At 37.6% G+C, this 24902-nt stretch overlaps 1 protein-coding gene across 1 annotated transcript; it reads right to left on the minus strand.

Moving 5' to 3' along the window:
• Positions 1 to 1189: 1189 nt before the first annotated feature.
• BAK1_6 (BCL2-antagonist killer 1) lies at positions 1190 to 23232 on the minus strand. Its single transcript, XM_051216711.1, has 7 exons — positions 23206 to 23232; positions 22247 to 22286; positions 14337 to 15770; positions 12225 to 12466; positions 8326 to 8466; positions 4363 to 4546; positions 1190 to 1807 (listed from the first exon to the last, which is right to left on the minus strand). The coding sequence occupies exons 2-7, from the start codon at positions 22280 to 22282 to the stop codon at positions 1544 to 1546; spliced, it is 2301 nt and encodes a 766-aa protein (XP_051065302.1). The 5' UTR covers positions 22283 to 22286; positions 23206 to 23232; the 3' UTR covers positions 1190 to 1543.
• Between the last annotated feature and the right edge of the window lie 1670 nt (positions 23233 to 24902).

Genomic DNA, 24902 nt, shown 5'->3' on the forward strand with positions numbered 1-24902 from the left:
TCCTGTGGGAACAAATGGCTTGTGAACCATTCGTTGATCACTGGTTACTATGAAACTGCGTCTCCTTACATTGCTCCACTGCCTTATGGATTAGTCCTTCAGGTTGAAGGCTCCAGGTGTGGCCCCCTGATTGAACTATCTGCTTCAGTTTGGGCACCCGGGCAGTATCACAGAACTCACACATATCAAAACGAGATTTCTGTGGCGCATAAGTATTTGGTGCCTCCTTGTACCAATGTGTTAAAATAAAAAAATTTCAGTTTGTAAGAAACATTAGTTAACACTAGGAAAACTCAGAAAATCATTGTGGCATTTTATGCCGTATATCTGTTTGGTGCCTCCTTGTACCAATGTTTATGTGTTTAAATAATAACTCTAGAATCTTAAGTAAAAATTATAGATATAATAACGTATTTTTATTGTGATTCCTACTTCCATCCTTGTATCAATGTTTGTGTTTACATAAATTTTCACAGGCGCTTCGAAGCACGCTCACTTATACGTATGCTTGAATATGGTGCTTACAATAAACGAAATCATAATGAATAATTAAAATGTTGAAAGACAAGATTCCACACAAATTATTAATTATCAATTTAGGGGATTTGTAGTGATTGTAGTATTTTCAAAGTTGAATTTATGAGCCTATCTAAGCTAGACCACCACTGAAAACCTGGATGACCGTTTCGACCTATCATGGGACTCCTTTGCAATGGGCATCCACGATCCCGCATGTGGGATTCGGTCTCGCGCGCGAAAGCCTAACCTTTAAACCATTGAACCGGGACCCAACAGTGTCAATGTCAAACTCCGATCGATCGGTGACCTTGCGCAATTATGTCGGATATTTATAATAATTACAACTGACCAACTTATTGTAATATGAATAGATAACTATTAATTTCAATGGTTGAGATCATGAGTCAATTGAAGCTAGACCACCATAGAAAACCTGGAAGCACTGGATGGCCGTTTCGTCCTATTATGGGACGTCCAGTGTTTCCAGGTTTACCATGGTGGTCTAGCTTTAATTGACTTATGATCTAAACCATTGAAATTACTATAATATCCACAATAAACCCTTCTGATACAAATAACTACTATTAGTTGCAAAAGCATACAGTACTACTACTATTCATCATTAGAAACTTTCTATAATCACTCAATAAAAAAAAAGATTAAGAACTATCAATAGACTATATATTTTGATGAATGATGAGTAAATTAACAATATGAAGAGAAATGTAATCATCATAACAACTTTTTTCCTCTTTTCTTTGTTTAACTAAAATAAAAATAGGGAACAAATACTGAATTCTACAATATATAGGCAATGATTGGTGACTAAAAAAAAAACAACCCCGACTCAGTTTAAAAAGGGGGTGAGGTTAGTCTTTAAAATAATTTCTTTTAAAAAAAAAAGAGAAAGAAAACAATATTGGAGAGAGAGGGGGAGCTAACAAGTTATATGTATAAGTACAAAGTGAAATGAACTTGTTCTTAATGCATAAATTCATGCAAAAAAAAAACACAACCCTTTTTATTATTTTAAACGACGTAAGTAAAACCAAACAGCAACAGCTATCACAACAACACTAGTACTAGTCAAAATGAATGGAATAAATAAACTAGAATCATAATTAGAATGATCAAATAATGGATTATTAGTATTATGATCATTTAACGATGTATTTTGTTGGTCATTTTCATCAGTATGAGAAATCATATTTGATGGTGTTGAATGATTCTTTGTGTTTATATTTTTATCATCATATGTTCTATGAGATTGTAGAAATTGAAGAATTCGCTAAAAGGAATAATAAGTTATAATTAATAAGTGTAAATATAATAATATTTGTGAATTTAAATTAAAAATCACTTTATATCTTTCTTTCTACCAACTAATTCTTTCTTCCTGTACTATATCCTTATTGCAATCTTTCTTTTATATATTACTATCATTGAATCAACTACTTCTATGAATGCGGTGCTCATCTTGTTGTGCTAATGAGGTATGGCAACTTAGACTGATGCATATATGTGCCTGTAGCTGTTGTTGTAGCTGATTGACCGAAATTAAATTGAATTCTACATCTATAAAGAGTTTGAATATGAATATCAAATGAATTAGATCATTGTAGTGGTTCAATTAATCCTGATAGATTACAAGAGTTTAATGGAATTATTACACAGTAATAGAAGATTTTCTTAGAATTGGTCAACTTATGAACCATACTAGTTCCCATCGAACAAAAAACCTGCGACACTTAAATAACAACCTAATGAAACGTTAGAAGACTTTGAATATTCAAGAGTTACTTGGTACTGATAGGACCAGTGAGTGAAGAATGATAGCGTTGGAAACGAATGCTCAAACAAAACGACTTGAAAATTAGACTCAATCACTGAAACCATATTAGATAAATCGTGCAGTAAATTCAGTAAGTCACTAGCTAAATATACTACCTCTTTCATTCCTAATCTGTGCGGTAGTGTCTGGTTGCATTTGTTAGAACGGTAGATACATATGAGTTGTGATTTACTTTCATATCTTATTTGAATTATTGACTTTTTTATTGTCACACTTGTTAAAGGTGAGATTTACTGAATCGATATACCACTACTACCTATGATTCTATACAGAGTCCAACAAACACATAACTCAAAATGAGTAGGCAACAGTATGGGGTAAGTAATAGTGAGGTTAGACGCAGAGTATTAGGGAATGATGGTAAATCAGTTGATGAGGTTGTGAATCTATATCGACTGAGATGGTTGGGCCACGTGTTACGTATGCCTGAACACCGATTACCATGACGCGCAATGCTAACCGGTGTTAGGGATGGTTGGAAGAAAGTTAGGGGTGGCCAAACCAAAACGTGGCATTGGTCCTTGAAGTCATTAACTTCTGATCTAAGTCGTGCCGGTAGATACAAACTACTTGGTTGCGTTCCGCACAGAAGCACAATAGAGAAAACGTCAGTATATTTATAGTTTTTACACGAGAAGATTCTAGAGTATTCTCCAAGTATCGACTAGTGCTGATTGGATAAGAATTAGCCAATCAGCGTGCACCAAAGCAATCGTGCATTGAGCATGCTTTAATCCAGTCTATGTCCCGCTAACAGGGTTGAACAATGTAGCGAATTAATTTGAGTTAGACACTAAACAGTTTATGATTCAAACTATGAAGAGATTATTTTCTGTCTTTTCTGAAAAAAATATGTCTGATATGAGTCTATCGGTATTATCACCAGCTGCTGTGAAATTTTACTTCGATTAACAGCGAACATTTTACAACCCTTTCTTAATAACAACGGTACAATTCAACTTAAACAAAGAAAATGCAACGTGTGATATCCAATCAGTCTATCAAATATACACAACGTAGAACCTGGGACATATCTGCATCGGTTCAAGTAGTCACATACAGCGACATGAAATTGTCAAGGGGAATCTCAAAGTACTACAGACAGTAACAACATTGGCGGTAATAGAGGAGATTAAGCACAGAAGTTATGATTTGAAAGGCAAATATGGATTAATGGGAAAAGATTTTATGACATTATTTAGAAACTCAGGATCTGGGGGAAAACGAAGAGTGAATGAATTTACGTCACTGTGAATGGTTCTGAACCGCATGAATTAACATCTACAACTGTTGGCTAAGATGACTCCGACCCCAACCAAGTAGTCTGCACCTACCAACATGACTCAGGTCAGTCAATGACTACACATGTTGGTGTCATGTCATAGTCAGACCTCCCCTAGCTTTTTCCCAACCTAGTCCTATACCAGCCATCATCACACGCCAAGGTAGGCATATGTAACACATATTCCAACCATCCGAGTCAATAAACACTTACTACCTTACCAACCAATCTGTCACCTTTACCTAGTACTCTCCAACTAGCCTCACTATTGCTTACTCGGTAATCCCAAAGTAAACGACCTATATTGGTCCGAATAATTACGACTAAAGCATTAAAAAAACAATAACCTTGATGCTAAACTAACATTTGTGTTAGCTGCATACTTCAAAAAAGATTTTACCGCTGGAGGCGGAAATAAGTCGGTGAGGTGCGACAATTTTATGCTCAGCTTCTTCTAGGCCCTCCTTTCGTTGTGAGAAAACAGTAATGCTGTATGTGCTGGTTGCCTAATGGAAACATCTTACTGATGTCATACTTCTGTACGGTCAGCTGGGAGTACATCCCCCTCAGAACTCTAGGAATGGGATATCACATTGAAAGGTAGAAGCTGAAATTTTATAAGAAACTTATCGACAAAAAGAAATGTAACAAACTATTGAAGGTAAATAAAAAAGTGACTTCCTAAAATTACCAAAAACATTATACTTACCCATCCTCCTTGTTGAGCTATCCACACGAAAATATTGATTTGTCGACAAAAACTGACTAGACATCGACATACTTGATAAAATGCGTTGGTAACACCTTTTTTAACTCGTTGTACTACTAACCGATAACCAAAATAGAACAAAGTGATTACTTGACCCCAGTTAGTTGGACCACGAGCAAATAGCCTAATATTGTAATATTATGTGGGAGATAGATAATAAGAGGTTAGCTACTCAATAACAATTAAATGCTATTCGAAAATCAAATCATTATAATATAAACTATTTTATTATTCCATTAAGCTACTCGTTGTTGTAGTGACTTTTAAAAAGTTAGTGGATCGATAAAAAAAGACATTACACCTATGTGCGTTACAGAGTACTGTCCAGGTATATTATAATTACTAATAAGATGAATCAGATGGAGATTTTAAAACTCCATACAGTAAAGTGGTTGGAACGCATACAGCCCATTACTTAACCACCAACGTTCCCCAAATTTTATGCATAATGAAAAAAAATAGGATTAAGGTGAAAACAAACGAAGAATCAGCATAGTGTGATATAATGCCAACCCATGAATTCTCCCACTGTCACATAAACATCACGGATAAGTTCTGCAGGGTTACTGTAATCAATAGATGTAATAGTTCAATACCACGCCTCAAAGGGTTCAGGTACGGTCACATTACATTCACATCTGGATGTACAATAAATCTATTACATACATTTTGCATTGTTATTAGTTATAAGAAAACAATTCACCATATAGCTTAATATGTTATAAGTACTATTTTGTGAACAGTATTTATTGTTGAAAGAGTTCATAAATATTCATTATCATTTTGGTAGCAAGAAATAGTCTGTTTGTGCTTTGGAATGTCACGTTAGAAAATTTTGACTTCACTGACTTATATTTGTCTTTTTCAATCAGGTGTTTATATCATTTAGCTAAGAAAAGGATCGTTCTACTTCTAAAAAAAGAAAAGATTGCTGAGTCGCATTGAGACCCGCGTGATTGGTTCGTTTATTATGGAAGTAGTTTTGGTCTCGTCTAGATATTGATTAACTCGCCTACATTATTTATTTATTTATTTGAACACATAGATATTGGTACAAGGGGACACCAGATACATATGCGCCACACAAATCTAATGAGATTTGTGTGGCTGTGGTACCGCCTGCGTGCCCAAACCGAAGCAGGTGGTTCAATTAGGGGGCCACACACAGAACCTTCGATATGAAGGTCGGATCCACAAGGCAGTGGAGCAATGTAAAGAGACGCAGTTTGATATTAGCCAGTGACCAAAGATTTGTCCAAAAGCCATTTGTTTCCTCAGGATACTGGAGCCCAAGTACACCATTAATTTGGAACCAGACTTTTCCAAATCCTCTAGGTGGACTCCCCGTGTCCGCCAACCCGGTTAAAACACCGGATATTCGCTTTTCGTCGTCTCAATTTTGTAAACAACACCCCCGCCGCGAAAAGGCAGTGAGCAGGACTTCCCTGGCTGAGGCTATATACGCGTAAAGAGTTGGAGGACCTACATTAACTTGCCATTCAGGTTGACTGGAGATCGTGGGAAACCGAAGTGTGGCTGAAGGCCAGTTGAACTGATCCCTAAAGTGTTCTGCCCATCGATCCAATCTCCTGGATTGAGAATGAATAATATGTCCATCTTTCTCTGAGATTGTTTTGCTAACATTCGGGTTCCTAATACCGGTTTCCTTAACAAATCTGAACAGTTGTCTGCTATTACCTATTGTCACTGCCTTTCCCATCTCTTTTGTTTCCGCTACCCACCACTGTTCACGATCATTGCGTAGGCTTCTTGTCAGCTTGTGCTTAAGCTGACTCCGCTATTCGCCATGTTCAGATCCAGATGGAATGAGTTTTCAAGCATCTACCAGTGTGGTAGATGCTGCTGAGATCCAATGTTTCTCTCTAACTTTGTGGTCTACCTTACTAGCAGATATCACTGCTGTTTCCACAGCTTTTCGGATATCATTCCATGCTGCATCGGGGTGGGCATCACATATATGGCTGCCTAACTGTTTTTTTTAGTTGTTCCTGAAATATACTCTTAGCTTGACTATCATTAAGTAGGGCCCTAAGAGGTTTCCTTGCAGCGTCTTTCCTACGTCCAGTAAGACGCAAGCAAATACGCGCTCGCACTAGAGCATGATCTGAATCTAGGCATGTGCTCCAGAATGAGCGACAGTCTTCTGTCGAGCCCCTCCATCGGTGGCTGATAGCAATGTGATCTATTTGGGTCCAACGTTGGGATGAATTAGGGGGTCGCCATGTCAAAAGATGTTTTTGCTTATGCTTAAAGTTATTATTTGCAAGAAACAGGGGGTTATCTTAACATAGCTGCAACAGACGGTCACTATTGTCTGTTCTTTGAGCCACGATGCTATATGATCCACCCAGGTATCTTTCCCTTTCGCTTAGTTTACCTACTTGAGCATTAAAGTCACCGGCCACTATTACTACATCAGAGTGCCTAGCTTTTCGGAGAGCTTTCTGTAAAACTCATCTTTTACATCATCTGAGCTGCAGTCAGTGGGAGAATAGTCAGAGACGACGAAGAGGCAACGACGAGTGTCCCTATCTTTCCGAGTCCTTAGTGTTCCGTCTAGTCGGACAGCGCACAAACGACTGTCTACCGGGATTCAATCTAAGAGAGATAATTCTGTCCTAGGATTCAATGCTATAAATACGCCAGCCAGGTCACGGGAAGCAGCATCAAGGCTTTTAGATACACGAAATGTGAATCCAGTTGGTTCTTTATTTTGGCATGGTGAGGTCAAATGAATGACGCTATTCGGATCCTGTATGCGCGTTTCGGAGACGCAGCATACATCGATGGCTCGAGATTCTAAAGTCCTAGCTAAGGATGCCTGTTGTCCTATTTGGCACAGTGTCTGGACGTTATAAGCTCCAAAATGAAGTTTAGAGCGTGGTTTCAAGAGACCAGGAATAACGTCCCGCGTACTCGAATCGTTTGCCCTGGAGGTACGAGGTGATAAATGGACAAGAGAAGGGTTAGTCGGGGAGATAAGAGTGGTATTAGGTGTAGGAAGGATTTGAATGTGACCAACTTGGTCCCGTGTGCTGTTACGGGTATGAGGGCTGGTGTCACTTCCCGGCTGCCCACACGGTGGAAGGGTATTTCTTGAGGAACCTGAAAAGGAAGATGGATTAATGTCGGCCTTAACGACCTGGAAGCGTGACCTCAGAGCTCAAGGGACAACTGCCTAAGGTCGGTCGCTCATGGCCTTTTCATGGGAGGTTTTTAACGTGTTAGCTCCGTTCTTCAAAATGCCTTACTGCCGGAGACGGAAATCTGTGAGGTAAGGTGAGGTGTGACATTTTTAGGGTCAACCTTTTCTAACCCCTTCCTTGTGAAAAGGCAGCATCGCTGCAGATGCTGGTTGTCTGAAGGAAACACTTTACTGCTGTCACATCCCTCTACAGTCAGCAGTACGACTTCGCCCTCAGACCTTGAGTTGCTGCTTTTATTCTGACCGTTCTCCAATCGACCTGCCTCACATGGTAGAATCTACAGGAATGTGTGTTCCAACCAATATACCTCGGTTGGATCATCACGATAGGCAAGCCCGACGACCGCGTCAAGGTAGCAGCTACGGTCGGGCCTTGTAGATTAGACCTTCAGGTCAAAGGCTCCGGTCTGGGCACCCGGACTGTATCACAGCCTTCACATAAATCAATGATAACTGCTACTGGCCTCATTGTTATTGTTTGGCGCATATGTATTTGGTGACCCCTTGTACCAATGCTTGTTTTTAAATAAATAAACTCGGAGAAAAGCCGGTTCAGAGCTCCCAGGCTTTCAATTTTGCTCTAACAGTGGTCGGTTCCCAATCTTAATAATGATAATAATAGCCAAAAATAATGCTTACAGCAATTGAAAATTATCAACAAGTGATCATTAACTTACACACGGGCGACATTATAAAACATTTCTAATGGACATTCCTCCACTGGTAGTAATTTAATCATTCTGTCTAATCTCGGTCCATAGATACGATTGATTTCATCACCGATTTCGGCTAAATTACGGGCAACTATTGCTTCGACACTAAGCAAAAGTAAAAATTTAATACATACTTTAAATGGTCAATAACTAAAGATATGTAACAAATACATGAAAATGTTTCGTATAACACAAAGTGTTGATAGACCTTATTATGATATAACAATAAAGATTCGGAAGTCAAATATTGAATAGTGGCTTACAATCACTGAGTTAAAAGTTCGACAACCCACAGCATTAAATTCGGTTTTAGCAGCCAAACAGAGGTAGAATTAGATTTCTCAAAAACAGTATGGCTTGAAGCTGATTATATAAACCTATACCTGGTAAATAATTTACATCAAGATTTTGATCTATAGAGAATACATAATGGTTAGTGTATTAGAACATGATTCATACTTGTTTTCACAGAATTAGCTGTGTTGACTTTGTATTTACTTGATAAACCAAAGTGAGAACACGTAATTTGCTGACTGTTCGAATTATATCGATCAATTTGCAATATAGCCACTAATCTAAACGACTCGACATTGTGTGCAAATTAGCTCAGTGGTAACCTTTGTGACACTGAATGAAGTAAATTCATGTTATGTCCCGATAAGCATAATGAATGGTAACTTTTAGGATCCATTTATGGACCAATACTAAACGTATATTTTCTATCGTATAATTGTTAACTAACTAAACTATGCACATTCATATTCCTCTAATTATAAGCTTTATTTTGATCTATCAACTATTATTATACGATTTACCATTCTTGAGTTATGGCCTGTCTGTCAATTACTATCTCCCACATTCACAGCCACTTTTGGCTAATTCTTGTACAAATGTTATTTTCTATTTTATTGGTACGATATGGTCTGTCTGGTTGGTATATAAACCTAATATGTTTGAAATAAATGATTCATATTGCAGAGGCTGACATTGGTGTTCTGGACTTAACTGGCTGGGCTAGACAGGAAGCAGGACCAATCACGACTCTAGGCTGCTCGTACGGGTTTTACGCGTCATTGGTCCGATCGATAATTCACTGCTCTCTAATTGATGGTATCTTTACGTTATACATTAACAGGGCACACAGACCACAAGTTATAACAGTTCAAATCTCATGAAGAGCAGTAGTCCCCTAAAAATTGCAAATCCTCGTTGACGAGTGTCAAGTATCATGGAATTTAGATCCATAGGATCCTAATTATTTTCCCTAATCTCCTTACATTAAATCTGCACAGAGAGTGGATGTATAACATCATCACTGGTCAACCATAAACTAGCGAATAACTTGCAAGGTTAAACGATAATGAAAATTTAGAACCTATTTAAGTGAATAAACAGTGTGTTAGATTGTTAATGTGGATGAAAATCTCCTTCAATCTCGGAAATCGATTATCATTCGACATACATATTCCAAACTGTTGCTGATTAACATAAAGTTTGCTGTAAAAGTAAATGTTAGTCTAACTCTGTCAGAAGCCCCCTAAGATTACGACCGGTGGTTAGAAATCCCACCTCATAAAAGACAACTCTATAGGTTTGCAACAACATGGTCACCAGATGCACTCACAAACATGTACAAAACTACATAAATTTCATCAGATCACAATTACAAAGAATCGGACCGATCATATCACCATCAATAAAAAGTTTGACAAGTTCATCGTAGATGTAAGAAGAAAGAGAGAAGGTGATGTAGCTTCGGATCACCACCTGGTGGGGGATAAGCTACAAATGAAGTTAAACAAACATTGGACAAATGGACAAGCAACACTATAAAAGTTTAATATAGCCTTCCTTCGAGATGTTAACAAACCCATTCAAAGATTATTCTCAGCAACAAGTTCTGAGCTTTACAAGATTCACTACACGAAGAGGGAGTTGATACGTAGAATAACTAGAAAGAGACTAAAGAACCAATAAATTCAACACGCCAGGAGGTGATGGACCACAAAAAGTATCAGCATAAAAAGCGGATTTCTATAGACACATTGGGAAAAATTCAAGAAAAAAACACCAGAAGACTAGTTAACAACAGCCAAATAAGAGCAGAGGAAACAAAAGAACAGGCTGAATAGATAGAATCAAACAAACGAGTGAAGAAGAGCATCAGAGCTGATACGCGTAAATATATGGATGACCTGACGACTACGGCAAAAAAAGCTACAATAGAAGAAAGTTTTGTTGGAGTTTTGTTCTCTGAGCTGGATGGTTTGGTCGTGGAGCTTTCATCGTTCCTCTGAACATCATGATGATGTCAAGACAAGCCTATCGCTGAGATTCAAGAACAACGGAACAGGTGGGTAGACCGCTTGGAAGAGTTCTAGAGTAGACTGGCCCCACTGAATCTATCGGAAATCGAAGCAGCAGACACTGATCTCCCTACAGATGATAACTCATGAACAACAGAATAAATCGGAAAGACCATCAGAAAAATCAGGAATAGCAAAGCAGCAGGACAAGACAGGATACCAGCTGAATTACTGAAGTCAGATATATAGGTAACTGCAAAGTTATTTCATGTTCTCTTCAAAAAGATTTCGGGGTAAAAGTACCAACAGACTACAAAGAGTAATGCCTTATTAAGATACTGAAGAAGAATCTTAGTAAGGGTGAAAACTACAGAGGGATCCCAATACTGTCAGTACTGGTCAAGGCCTTCAACAGAGTGTTCCTCAACCGAGTGGAAGATTCAGTAGACTCCCAGCTTCCAGATCAACAAGGACTGGTTATGCAGTAATCAAAGCGTGACACGGATGGTCGTGGAGCCATCAACTAAATAGAACTCATCGCTATACAACAACTTTCTTGATTATGGGAAAGTATTCGACAGTATGAATAAGAAAACCTTCAACAACATCATACGTAACTTTTACGACGGACTACACTGAAAAATCATGCACAGAGGGCAGCAAACAGATGCGTTCCAAGCGAGGACTGGTGCTAGATAAGGCTTCTCTCTTTTCTCTTCCCAATAACTATTGATTAGATTATGAAGAGCTTCACACCTCAGGAGAAGCACGGAACAAAGTGGACACCTCGGACGCATATGGAAGATCTGGAGTTCACAGATGACCTACCCCTTTTATTCAATACACAACAAACATTAACACTGTAGTAACGACTTCTGCAGAAATGCCCTTCAGAACTCATAAGGAAAAAAGTGGAATCCTGAAATATAAAATAGTGAGCAGAGACCAAATCACACTTGATGGGGAGACTCTAAAAGAGATGGAAGCCTTTGCATTCAGAAACGAGGATGATCTGATGCAAACGTGAAAATACTTATTGTCACAGCAATAGCAACATTCTTACAACCGGAGAACATGTTAAACGCAAAAGAACTGCCATCTAACACTCAATTCAGAACTTTAAACACAAACGTTTCATAGAGCTGAATCTAACTGCACGCATGTGGTTTGAAAATATGGAATGATAGTTTTAAAGAAATCCAATTTTAACTTAATCGGGTTAAATTTTTGAGAAATAGTGGGTTTGTTGACAACACTAAACAGAATATATTTTTTTCCTCAACAACAGTTACCGGATAGGATAGTGTGTCAGATCGGATAGTGGTTATCTGAGATAGAAAACAAATACGGTGGGTATACATGCATCCAGTTTCACTACAGTCCTCTTCTTCATATCTTGTGCATATTTTCTTTTTACTAAGTCTCATCGATTTTTTCTATTTGGTATGTCTGAAGGACAACAATGTACAAAATACGCATTCAGGATAGAACGGTGATTCAATTTTTTATTTAAGGTAAACGAATGGTTTAAATTACATACATGGATAAACAACCTACCTGTGTGGTTCAGCACGAGGTAAAGATGAAAGTTGGTGGCTTACAGGATCTTCAGACTCAGCTTGTTGACCCATATCTGTTACATGAATTGAAGCTGAAGCAGAAGCAGTAGACTGAGACGAAGATGCTTGAGCTGATGCAGAAACTTCTAATCTATAACGATCTATCATAAAATTGCTAAAAACTAGTTCTGATGAAGCATCTACTTCTTCTGGAGTACTTGGAGTTAGTTTTGAAACAACCTTTGAATTAAATACAAGCAATGAAACAATAATAGTAAGGAATTAGTTTATTATCTCTTTAACCCTAACACTTGCAACGTTAAGATGAAGTTATTTATTAAAAGTTTGATATGCTTAATTTATTCATCAGGGAAAAAACCAAAAGAACTTTATGAAGTAATAATAATAATCAAAATTTAAAGTTTTAGTTCATTTGCATCTTCCCATTAATGTTTAAGACTGCAGTTGATCAGTCTCTTTTGGCGTATGTGCATCGTGTGCAGATTCCCTCGATAATGCCACTAAGTCATAAGCACTTTAAGTATAGATCTCTGATTAAAACCAAACCGGTGGCTATCAGGACTCGGCAGCTAAGTGGACAACGTGATGATGAAGCGAACGGTATTGTGTTCGAGTCTTGGAGTGAAAACCGACTATGAAATGCAAGTACACCCGGTTGATGAGTCCTGAATAGAACGAAACGACCGTCCTGAATTCCACTACTAGCCACCATACATATCTGCTTATATATCTTTAAAATTCGTGTACAATAAACTTTTTTAAAAATCCAACTAACCAATGGATTTCAAATTGAAAAACTAATTAAATGGATATAATTAAATATAGGGCGGCCTGCTTGAGCATCTGGGCTACCTGTTCCTGCCATCTAGATATTTCAACAAGTTATCTATTTTTGTTTGTTTTAATATATCATTATTTTTATTAATCGCATGACCTATTCTGCTGCGTTTCTGAAAAGTGTACAACCTTTTGTTGTCAAAGTTACAAAAACCTCAATGAGACAATGTGGTTGCTGGCAATATACAGCGAAAAGAATGCACATTATTCAGATGTTCATTTAGTGAACTGCTAACATCTAACTGGCGATTACTCAATATTTATCGCCAGGACCAACCAAGAAGAAAGAAACGGAAACTTGTTGAAATACTTTACACTGAGAATTCTATATTGTACCCAAAATATAATATTGAATAAAGCTAATAATAATAATAATAATAATAATAATAATAATAATAATAATAATAATAATAATAATAATAATAATAATAATAATAATAACAATAATAATAATAATATTAATAATAATAATAATAATAATAATAATAATAATAATAGTGTGAAGTTGTCGATTAATACTTTTCACTGAACATAGATTCATGAGTATTTATATTTTTGCAATAGTGATTAGGTAGTTAAAGTACCAATCAATCAATTGAAAGTTTAAAATACATTGCATATACATTGGTTTGGGTAACCGGAATGATTGCTAACCCTCACTGAGAGATAGAATTTTGCTCTGATTTATTAATATTAATTTTAAAATTAAATCTTATGTACCCGGCTCTAAGCCATATTTTGTGATATTAGCCAGCTACCGAAACCGAGGATGAAACCGGGTCCATAACATACAATCTAATGGTTGAGAGTTGCGCCTGTAACTACCGTTTGAAAGCCTTGGATTTAATAAAATTCGAAATAAATGAAATATTTAGTTAATGACATTTAATTACCAAGCTCAATTTAAATAAAAAGGATTATGCTGTATAATCTTTTGGTTGCAGTTTTGAATGTTAGTCATCATTAGAACTGAGAGCTACTGTCTCAGGAAAGATTTGATTTTCTTTTGAAAAGAACTATACAGCTATCTATGACTTATAAACCTTCAAGAATTATTATTCAGCAGATATTAACCTGATTTTAAAAACGAACCTAGACGCCAATAGAAATTTGCAATAAATTTTAAGCTAGTGATTATTTAGGGTGGAAATATACCTTACTAAAATTTTAATGAGAAGATAATAACTTGTTTTTAGATAGACATAAAACAAAAAGCCACCGTATTATGAATCCTTAATAATTATTGACTCACTCGTAAGTCAATATTGATAGTTACCGGCTTTGGGGATTTTAATGACTCTGAAGGATGACCACGTTGTCGAACAATATTACCAGGGTTCGTAGATGAAGAAGCAGAGGGATTGGCTTCATGTTCTACATCTGTATTAAGTACTTCAATAACATTATCATTATCTTCGTCTAAATCCTCTTCAATATTACGTATTATATCTGGTGGTGCCCCACCGGTTACAGCCACAATTTGTGCTGGTGAACAACGATCCAAATAAGTCGGCATTGATTGTTCAACAAACTTATTTACTGTCTTCTTATATTGATCGCTAATATTTAGAACTGTTTTGGTAACCTCATCATCCAATTCAGAATTCATTTGTGCTATATTACTTAAATTCGACTTTATAAAAGAATTATCAGTTAATAGTTTGGATTCTTGATCTGAATCAATTAAATGATTAGATGGTGAAGACAAAACTGGTTTTAATGCTGACATATATTTTTCATTTTGATCAATAGATGAAGTATTTTTTGCAATTTCTTCATGATTCTGTAGAACAATACCAGTGATATCATTGTTTGCATCAAAACTAATTGTACTGTTAGCATAAGATTGATTATTATTACTGTTATTATTATTAGTATTATCGTCATCATTTAGAATTTCTTTAGATAAACTCTTTGATCCCATAGATAAAACCGATGAATCATTATGATTATCCAATGAAGTGAGTACTGTTGGTGTTGATAGAATACTACCGGAATTATCATACTTACTATCATTATTTGATAGATTATTATTATTACTATTATTATTATTATTATTATTATTATTATTATTATTATTATTATTATTATTATTATTATTATTATTATCAGATATATCCTTATAATCCGATATTCCATTATTCGATGAAAATTCATCAAAAGAGTTGTTGTAAAAGACACTGTTGGAATTATTCAACTGTTTCAAATCATGTTCACCATTTAATTTAGAAAGGTTTTCTTCACTGGAATACAGAATTTTATCTATCGAAGAAGCGGTTGTTGACCCAATACCATTTTCTTTAGTTAATGAATTATTTTCACTATCATTATTATCGTTACCCTGGTTTGGTCGGATTATGATCACTTTTTGATTTGGTTGAGGTGTAACAATAGAATTTTGTGAGGATTTGAAAATATTAGCTGGTTTTTCCGGAGCATAAACTAAAGTTACTCCTGTCTTCTTTTTGTGTTTCACTTGTTCTTCCTCTTCGTCTTTATCACCGTTATCATAGTCATTGTCTTCTATTCCGTCAGATTTTGGGGATGAATTTGCGAAAGAGTTGGGTGAAAACTTATTCGAAGCAAATGTTTCATCTAATGAAGAATTTGCATTTGGTGTAGACGAATCACTGGGATCAGAAATTGTCATAAATGATGTCTTTGATGATATCCAACTTGAATCTGCCTGTAATATACAATATAATGTAGAAAGTATTCGATGAAATTGTAGGAAACAACATTACATAGTAAAAATAGGACATATCAATAAAATTATGTATAAAATTATTAAAAGTCTTAAAACCGATCAATAAAAGATTATGTTTCAGTCGGGCTGTATTCTTAAAGGTACTGATTTTTCGTTAGGGGCCACACCCCGAGCCTTTGACCCAAAGGTCTGACCCACAAGGCAGTGGAGCATCGTGAGGAGATGCAGTCCCATGGTAGCCGGTGACCAACGATTGGTTCACAAGCCATTTGTTCCCACAGGATACTGGAGTCCATGTGAACCATTGGTTTGGGATCTGGTTAAAGCGCCGGACAAAATAAATCGCTAGTAATAACACCTATTGAACTCAAACCTAATTTATACTTAAAAAACCGAATATCACTTTGAATGCAATTTAAAAACAGACCAGTGTCCAAAATGCGTATTATAAAACTAACAGGAAATGTTTTAACATTTAATCACTAATCTCTCGATCTGTGACATCATACTAGTAAATGGATCAGATCAGTTTGAGAGAATATAAGCAGACTACAATTCGCAAAATCCATATAATTATACACTGATTAGTTGAAGCAATCAAAATGATAAAGCAAGTATATAATAAGAGTAATTATAACTAAGGTATCAAGAGAAATAAATTCAACGAAAATTTAAACAGACCAATAACAGATGAATAAGAAGAACAATAGTTAAATCTTATTCTGCTTAATATTCTTGATCGATTCACTCACTCGACTGGTTCCTAAATCAAAGTGACTTGGATAGGATGTAAATATATTGGACCCAAATAGATCACATTGCTATCAGCCACCGATGGAGGGGCTCGATAGAAGACTGTCGCTCATTCTGGAGCACATGCCTAGATTCAGATCATGCTCTAGTGCGAGCGCGTATTTGCTTGCGTCTTACTGGACGTAGGAAAGACGCTGCAAGGAAACCTCTTAGGGCCCTACTTAATGATAGTCAAGCTAAGAGTATATTTCAGGAACAACTAAAAAAAACAGTTAGGCAGCCATATATGTGATGCCCACCCCGATGCAGCATGGAATGATATCCGAAAAGCTGTGGAAACAGCAGTGATATCTGCTAGTAAGGTAGACCACAAAGTTAGAGAGAAACATTGGATCTCAGCAGCATCTACCACACTGGTAGATGCTTGAAAACTCATTCCATCTGGATCTGAACATGGCGAATAGCGGAGTCAGCTTAAGCACAAGCTGACAAGAAGCCTACGCAATGATCGTGAACAGTGGTGGGTAGCGGAAACAAAAGAGATGGGAAAGGCAGTAACAATAGGTAATAGCAGACAACTGTTCAGATTTGTTAAGGAAACCGGTATTAGGAACCCGAATGTTAGCAAAACAATCTCAGAGAAAGATGGACATATTATTCATTCTCAATCCAGGAGATTGGATCGATGGGCAGAACACTTTAGGGATCAGTTCAACTGGCCTTCAGCCACACTTCGGTTTCCCACGATCTCTAGTCAACCTGAATGGCAAGTTAATGTAGGTCCTCCGTCCCTTTACGAAGTTGAAAAAGCCATAGGAAATCTGAAACGAGGGAGAGCAGCAGGCCCTGACAGGTTTACTCCTGAGATTTTTAAGGATGGTGGTCCAGTATTAGCAATGAGATTAACCGAGGTCTTAGGTAGAATTTGGGAACTGGACGTAATCCCATCTGACTGGTCTCAATCACTGATTGCGCCAGTCTATAAGAAAGGACGAAAGTCCTCCTGTGACAATCACAGAGGAATCAGTTTGACTAATATAGTGTCTAAAATATTAGCTTCAATAATACTTCGACGCCTAATCAAAGCTCGTGAAGAGCAGATTAGAGAAAACCAGGCCGGTTTTCGACCTGGACGTGGTTGTATAGATCAGATATTCACACTACGTCAGGTTCTAGAACACAGACACACATTCAGACGCCCCACAATGGTAGTATTTCTCGACCTTAAGGCGGCATTCGACTCTGTTGATCGTGAGGTTCTATGGCAGTGTTTGTCACTGAAAGGAGTACCAAAGAAGTACATTAACCTTATAAAGGCTCTCTACTCGAACACAACTGGTAGAGTGAGACCTTATGGCGAACTGTCATCAGAATTGATTACCTCAAGTGGTGTTCGTCAGGGCTGTCCACTCTCCCCATTCTTGTTCAACTTTGTGGTCGACGTACTTTTAGAGATAACACTCTCCTCATCTAAATTTCCAGGGGTTGAACTTCTACCGGGAGGTTCACTTGTTGACTTAGAATATGCAGATGACATAGTTTTATTTGGTGAAGACGCTGACAAAATGCAGAGTCTTCTGACCACTCTAAGCAACAATGCAAGCATGTTCGGGATGCGATTCTCTCCCTCGAAATGCAAAATGTTGCTTCAGGATTGGGTTACATCGACACCCGAACTAGTGATAGGGAGTGAAGTAATTGAGCGTGTCGACCGCTTCACTTATCTTGGAAGTCTCATCAGCCCTTGTGGTCTGGTGTGTGACGAAATCTCAGCACGGATACAGAAGGCTCGACTAGCTTTTACCAACTTGCGTCATTTATGGTGTAGGCGAGATATCCGTCTATCAACCAAAGGACGTGTTTACTGCGCAGCAGTTCGTTCCGTCCTACTTTATGGCAGTGAAACATGGCCGGTAAGAGTAGAGGATATTCGTAGGCTACTAGTATTTGATCATAGGTGTCTTCGAAACATTGCTTGTATATCCTGGGACCATCGAGTAAGTAACACAGTTGTTAGAAAACGAGTACTAGGTAAGGATGGCAAATCAATTGATGAAGTAGTGAAACTTCATCAGTTGAGATGGCTGGGACACGTGTTACGTATGCCCAACGACCGACTGCCTCGACGTGCTATGTTCAGTGGTATAGGAGTAGGTTGGAAGAAAGCTAGGGGCGGCCAAACCAAAACATGGCACAAGTCCATGAAGTCACTGACAAGTGGACTGAGTCATGTTGGTAGGTGTAGACTATCTGGTTGGGGACCGCGAGATGATAGCAACCGATGGTTAGAGACCTTGAATGACATGGCTCAAAATCGTTTGCAATGGTGCATGTGCATCCACTCTTTGTGTTCTCCCAAATTCCAATCTTCTGAATTCTTCATGTCCCCTTATTTTTTCTCTTTCCAAATTTATTTCACTGTATTATACTCTTCAAATAACATCTCCAAACCCTAATCTTCCCGATTACTGCTTATACTCTTATTACCTCTACCACTATGGGATTTGAATCGACCACTGCATCTCTGTGCTAACGTGGTGTGGCAACTCGAACTGATGTACGTACGTACGAAGTTCTATGTTGTTACTGACTGACTGACTGAAATTTCTTTTACAATTTCTTTAGTTTATTTAAGAATTAGGCTAACAAAACAGTTAATCAGCTCAAACGAAGAAAATACGATGAAGTTGCGTGAAATAGTTAGAGTTAATTTCCAAACTAAACAATACTTTTGACTGGAATTTTAAACACACTACATAAATCATATTAAAGAAAAGAATTAATCATTGATTTGATGTGAACTGACATTGAAATCAATTTAGATATCTTTAAGTTAAACATTGTCATTGGTTATATATTTGACTTTTAAGAGACACATTTAGGACAATAATCATACAAGGAATGTACAACACAGGGTATATATTGTATGAAATTTAATCTAGTTGAATAAAATGAATAAATACCGATTGTTATGTATATATAATGAGTGCTAGTTTATGAAACCTAAATTGAGATAAACTAAGCAAACTCACATGAATTTTGTGACAAGAAATATGTGAGTACATACTGAAAGGTGTATGTATTGACCGACTCCATTTTGTGGTTGTGAGAGTCAGTAAAATTGTAACCGATGTTAACGATAGAGATTCTTATTCATGAGGATATTCAAAGTACTATTTAGGCTTAGTGAACTAGGGAGGTATTCCAACAATAAATGGAGAGTTTTAAGTACTGAGGTTAGCAGTTATTGGCTCATGTCAAAGATGCTTTCATAAGCTGAAAAAGTGAGGGTATGTTTTGTGTAAACTTCGTTACTTTCCAAACTGATTTGTGAAACATTGGCACCAGAAGCTTCAAAGTTTACCTGTCACTCAGTCAGTCATAAACAATGTAAAACCACCACATGTGTATCAACTGCCGTTGCCATATCACCACAATGAGACGAATGCCAAAATTATAGAAGTAGTAACATCATTAGTAGCAACAAAATGTGGCTATGGAGAGTATTAACTGAGAAAAAACAATGATTTCGTGAATGATTAGGTCTTGGGTCTAACGTCATTTCGTGCTTTCCATCGGTTGATTACAACTGTTTCTTTGGAACCTTACTTTTCATGTTTAAATTTTCATAGTCTATGATATTGTGTCTTACCCTGCATTTGACATCCAGTCAACTCTCCTCTGGATTAGTGAGAAGTATAGCAACTACGACCCGTGTAATATAGTTGGAGGTACGTTGATGATAAATAGTTTCGCGAGACCAGACTGCTGTAACCAACAAATGCCCCCAAATGGCCTGGTACGACCGAGAGTGGGAAGAGTCAGCTATCCCTCTTGAATCGCTCTCAAGTGGCCACGTGTATACAGCCACTACCAGCGAAGCCCTACTCACTGCCTTTTCGCGACAGGGGTGTTGCTTACGAAATTGAAAAGACCAAAACTGAACGTTCGGTGCTTTAACCAGATTGATGGACACGGAAAGTCTACATAGGGGAGTTGGAAAACCCTGATTCCAAACTAATGGTGCACATTGGCTCCAAAATCTTGAGGGAACAAATGGCGTATGGACCTACAATTGGTCACTGGCTACCATAGGACGGCATCCTTTAACGTCGCTCCACTGCCTTGTGGATTAGACCTCTGGGCCAAAGGCTCGAGGAGTGGCCCCCTAAGAAAACCACCTGCTTCGGTTTGAGCACGCGAGTAGTATTGCATCCTTCACACAAATCGAATGACAAAGTGGGGCGTATATATATTTGGTGCCTCCTTGTACCAATGTTTGCTTAAATATATAGATAATATTGATCGAAAAGTTACAGGGTTGGTCGTAAAAAACTATGGAAAGTGTTTTTTGGTCGCTCGTGCTTATAAGGAAGATATATATATATATATATATATATATATATATATATATATATATATATATATATATATATTTTCTCAGTATTTTAAACCCATGTCAATTCGTGCCATGGGCAAACCATAGTACTTCACTGATGTCATTTGAGGACGGAAACGAAATCCACCAAACTTAAATATGTAACGTGTGTAATAAGTATGGTCTTATGCACTCGGTTGAGCTACTGTCCATGTGAGGCTAGTGATACAACCAGTTGTCTAAACTGAAGTGAAACACCATTTAAACCCATGAGACCCACTGTTCGAAATCTGAGTGCTTAAACCAATAAACCATTACAAAACAGCAAGTTACTTTCAAATAAGTGGATTTCAAGTTATATGCCTTTCGGTCTTCTTTACTACTTAAATTCATCTCTATTTTTACTTTAGAATGGTTGTTGGTAAGTTTCTATTTCGATATAAAACTAGACGAAATAATAGTGAAGACTTGATTCAGATTTTTGAAGAACACATTTGACTGATGGGAATAACAGGGCTGACTTTAATTCGATTGAAAGTGTATTAAGTTCAAAAATGAAATATAATATACGTGTTTAAATACACTTCATTAACTACTTTACGCAGCACCTACATACAGTGTGAATACATAACATCCAAGTAACTAATATCAAAACTGAAGCTCGGTTAGGCTGATAGGACTATACTTATGGTAGCGATATAGGTCAGTCAGCAGCAAAAAAGAACCTGGTACATATGAGCACCACTTTAAAATGCCACGGCACATCCTCAAAAATAAGACGAATATTAAAGTTACGGAAGTAGTAGTTGGGGTCCGCGTGACTATCCTAACCAATGGTTGGAGACTCTGGGTGACATGGCTCAGAATCGATCACAATGGCGTAGGTGTATACACTCTGTCTTCCCTTAAACTAAGAGAATAAAATCACTTCATATCTTTCGTTCTACTAACTAATTCTTTCTTCCTGTACTATACTTCTATATGCAATCTTTCTTCTATATATTGCCCCCATTGAAGTAACTACATCTATGAATCCGGTGTTCATCTTGCTGTGCTAATGAGGCATGGCAACTTGAACCGATGCATATATGTGATTGGTCCTACGTTGTAGCTGACTGACTGACTGAATTAGCAGTATCATCGGTAGTAAAAAAAGATCAGCTACATAGGATATTCAGGAAAAGAAGGATGAATTCGAGCAACGAAAAGCATAAAATAGTTTTGAGACTCGGGATTTAAGGGTAGTAAGGGAACTAATACATAATGAGCTAAATATAATAAATTTCAATGCTGAATATCAAAAAGTAATCCACTCCTCACTTACTTCTAAGGGACCATCAGCAGTTCCATCCGTAGACATCTCGCTAAAATAAGCAAAATACGAAAAAAACTATAATCACTCAGATAAATGAACTGAACTAACACCAATACGAGACGAATAGTCATAGCAAGACGGTATCGTAAAAATCAGGTCGGGTTGATTTATGACTCATATGTATAGACATATACCATAACTGAAGTAAGGTCTAATTTAGAACCCAAGGTTTAAAGACTGTTAAGAAACTCAAATTTTTCCCTAAGCCAACACAAGCGACCGGAAAAAAAGGAAATAAAAGGGGAGCGCGTCAAAATGTCTTTCATTCCGCCTGCTATGAGAAAATAGTGCGAGACTCCCCATTTTCTCACCTTGGGTTTGAAAGTTTGCTGAATCGTTTGCTTTTCGCCCAAATATTTGCGAAACTGTCTAGTTTTCACATAAGTACACGCCGAATCGCCTGCCTTGATGTGGTTTGCTTAGTGAACTCATAGAATGGGTTAAATATAAAAACATTGGCCTAGAGCAAATAACGCAGATTACCAATCTCTCATCTCATATAAGTGACAGATGAGTGAAGTAAAACTTTCCGCTATGCATTAGCATCAAATAAAAGTTAATTTTTTCAGTCACTGAATTAGGATATTGAAAGCTGATCATGAACACGCTCACCATGGATCGTGTAATGCATTGACAAAAGCGGGTATTTGATGGAAAAAGTCGACGAAAAAACGATGTTAGAACACATTAGTGTGTCAGTTTACGTCTATTCAGGGGATCATGAAAAGTAACGTGAATGACTGAAGAGAATATAAGGAAAGGGTGAGTCGACAACCCAGAAGGCGCACACTGTGCACTAACGTCTATCAAGGAAACAAAAAAACAATCTGGAATAATACATGCCTCCGATTATGAGTCTTGGAATCGGAACTAGAATAACATAGCTCAACACGCAACACTAGACTTACTTGAGTTCGCGCTTTTTTCAAACCACGCGCTGGTAAACTACTCACTAGAGTTTTCAATTTCAAAACACGTGTTCATTGACTAGTTATTTTCTAGTAAACAATATGATTATTTTCATTCCCGGGTGCTAATAGTCACCTGAAATACGGATACTATTTTTTATACGAAGTCAAGGCTACTAGACGATAAACCAAAAACGGATTCTTAACCTAAAATTACGAACAAATACTGAGTTACACAAAGTTATACTACATTTTTAATAACACATGCGAGCGAAGGCTTACAAAATGCCCACAGAATCCGCCGGACGTCGAAGCAGCACACTATCCTATCTGTGTCACTTTACCAGCGATAAAAGAAATCAACTATGCCATCAATTAATGAAGTATGAGAAAGAAGCATGAGCTGAACCCCTGAAATTGGACATATAAAAGGCTGCAAAGATGCCTCACATTCTAGTCACGAAGAGTTGGGGGAACAATGCGCGCCGATGGACCGGGAAGAATGATACCTCATCAAGATACCAAAGAGAGGAAATCTGAGCAAGTGTCGGAAGTATAGAGATATCACACTCCTATAATAACTGGAAAATATTTTCAACAATGTTGCTGAACCGAATGAAAAAGTCAGTAGAAGCCTAACTTTGGGATTAACGGGCTGGATTCCACGGGGACTGGTCGTGAGCAGACCGATTCATGACACTACATATCACTGATGAGCAATCAACTGGGCGTAATTCGCCATTATGCACCGAATTCGTTGACTATGAGAAAGCGTTTGGCAGCGTGGACAGTTGAATATTATGAAACCTTCTTAGACACTATGGTGTACCTGAGAAAACTGCCAACATTATGCGGAATTTATACGATGGATTACACTGCAAATTAGTGCATGGAGGACAGCTGACAGACACATTCCAAGTAAAGACCGAAGTCAGACAAGGCTGCCTACTCTCCCTCTTTCCCTTCCTTCTGGTGGTTGGTTGGATTATAAAGACCCCGACATCTGACGGGAAGCACGAAATAAATTGGGAGTTTAGATGTAACTAAATGATTCGGACTTCGCAGATAACCTGATCCTTCCGTCCCATACACACACAAAATGTGTTTCAAAACAAACAGCATAGCAGCAGCCTGTGCATCAGTAGGCCTCAGCATACGCAAAAAACCAAGATCCTCAAATACAATAAGGAGAAAACCGACATAATCACGCTTCATGGAGAAACTCTGGGGGAGGTGGAAACATTCATGTACCTGGGAAGTAACATCGATGAACTAGGAGGATGTGATGCAGACGTAAAAGTAAGGGTTGGCAAAGTAAAAGTCGCATTCCTACAGTTGAAAAACATATGGAACTCGAAACAACTGTCAACAAATATCAATTCTACAATCTTCAATACGAACGTCAATACTTTTCTACTCTACGGAACTGAGGCTTGGAGAACTACCACAACCATCCGTCCGTTAGATGGATACCGTTAGAAATAACCTACTGTGGGAGGGAACAAACTAGCCTCCAGTTAAAGAGGAAATTAGGAAAAGACATTGGAGGTGGATAGGACATACAATACGAAAATCGTCAAACTGCATCACGAAGCAAGCACTTACTCGGAGTACTGAAGGGGAAGGGGTAAGAAGAAGACCAAACAGCACATTCCGCCGAGTTGAAAGAAGATACCAAAAGAGTGAATAGCGGCTGG

Source organism: Schistosoma haematobium, chromosome 6 (assembly GCF_000699445.3).
Source record: "Schistosoma haematobium chromosome 6, whole genome shotgun sequence".
Lineage (NCBI taxonomy): Eukaryota > Metazoa > Platyhelminthes > Trematoda > Strigeidida > Schistosomatidae > Schistosoma > Schistosoma haematobium.

What these genes read in the sequence shown, in the direction of transcription:
- BAK1_6 (XM_051216711.1), bottom strand. Translation starts at nt 22,282, where the DNA reads ATGTCTACGGATGGAACTGCTGATGGTCCCTTAGAA. An exon ending in CTGCTGATGGTCCCTTAGAA is followed by an intron (nt 15,771 to 22,246) that starts GTAAGTGAGGAG and finishes TGTATATTACAG; the next exon opens with GCAGATTCAAGTTGGATATC. An exon ending in CTATCAATATTGACTTACGA is followed by an intron (nt 12,467 to 14,336) that starts GTGAGTCAATAA and finishes TTTAATTCAAAG; the next exon opens with GTTGTTTCAAAACTAACTCC.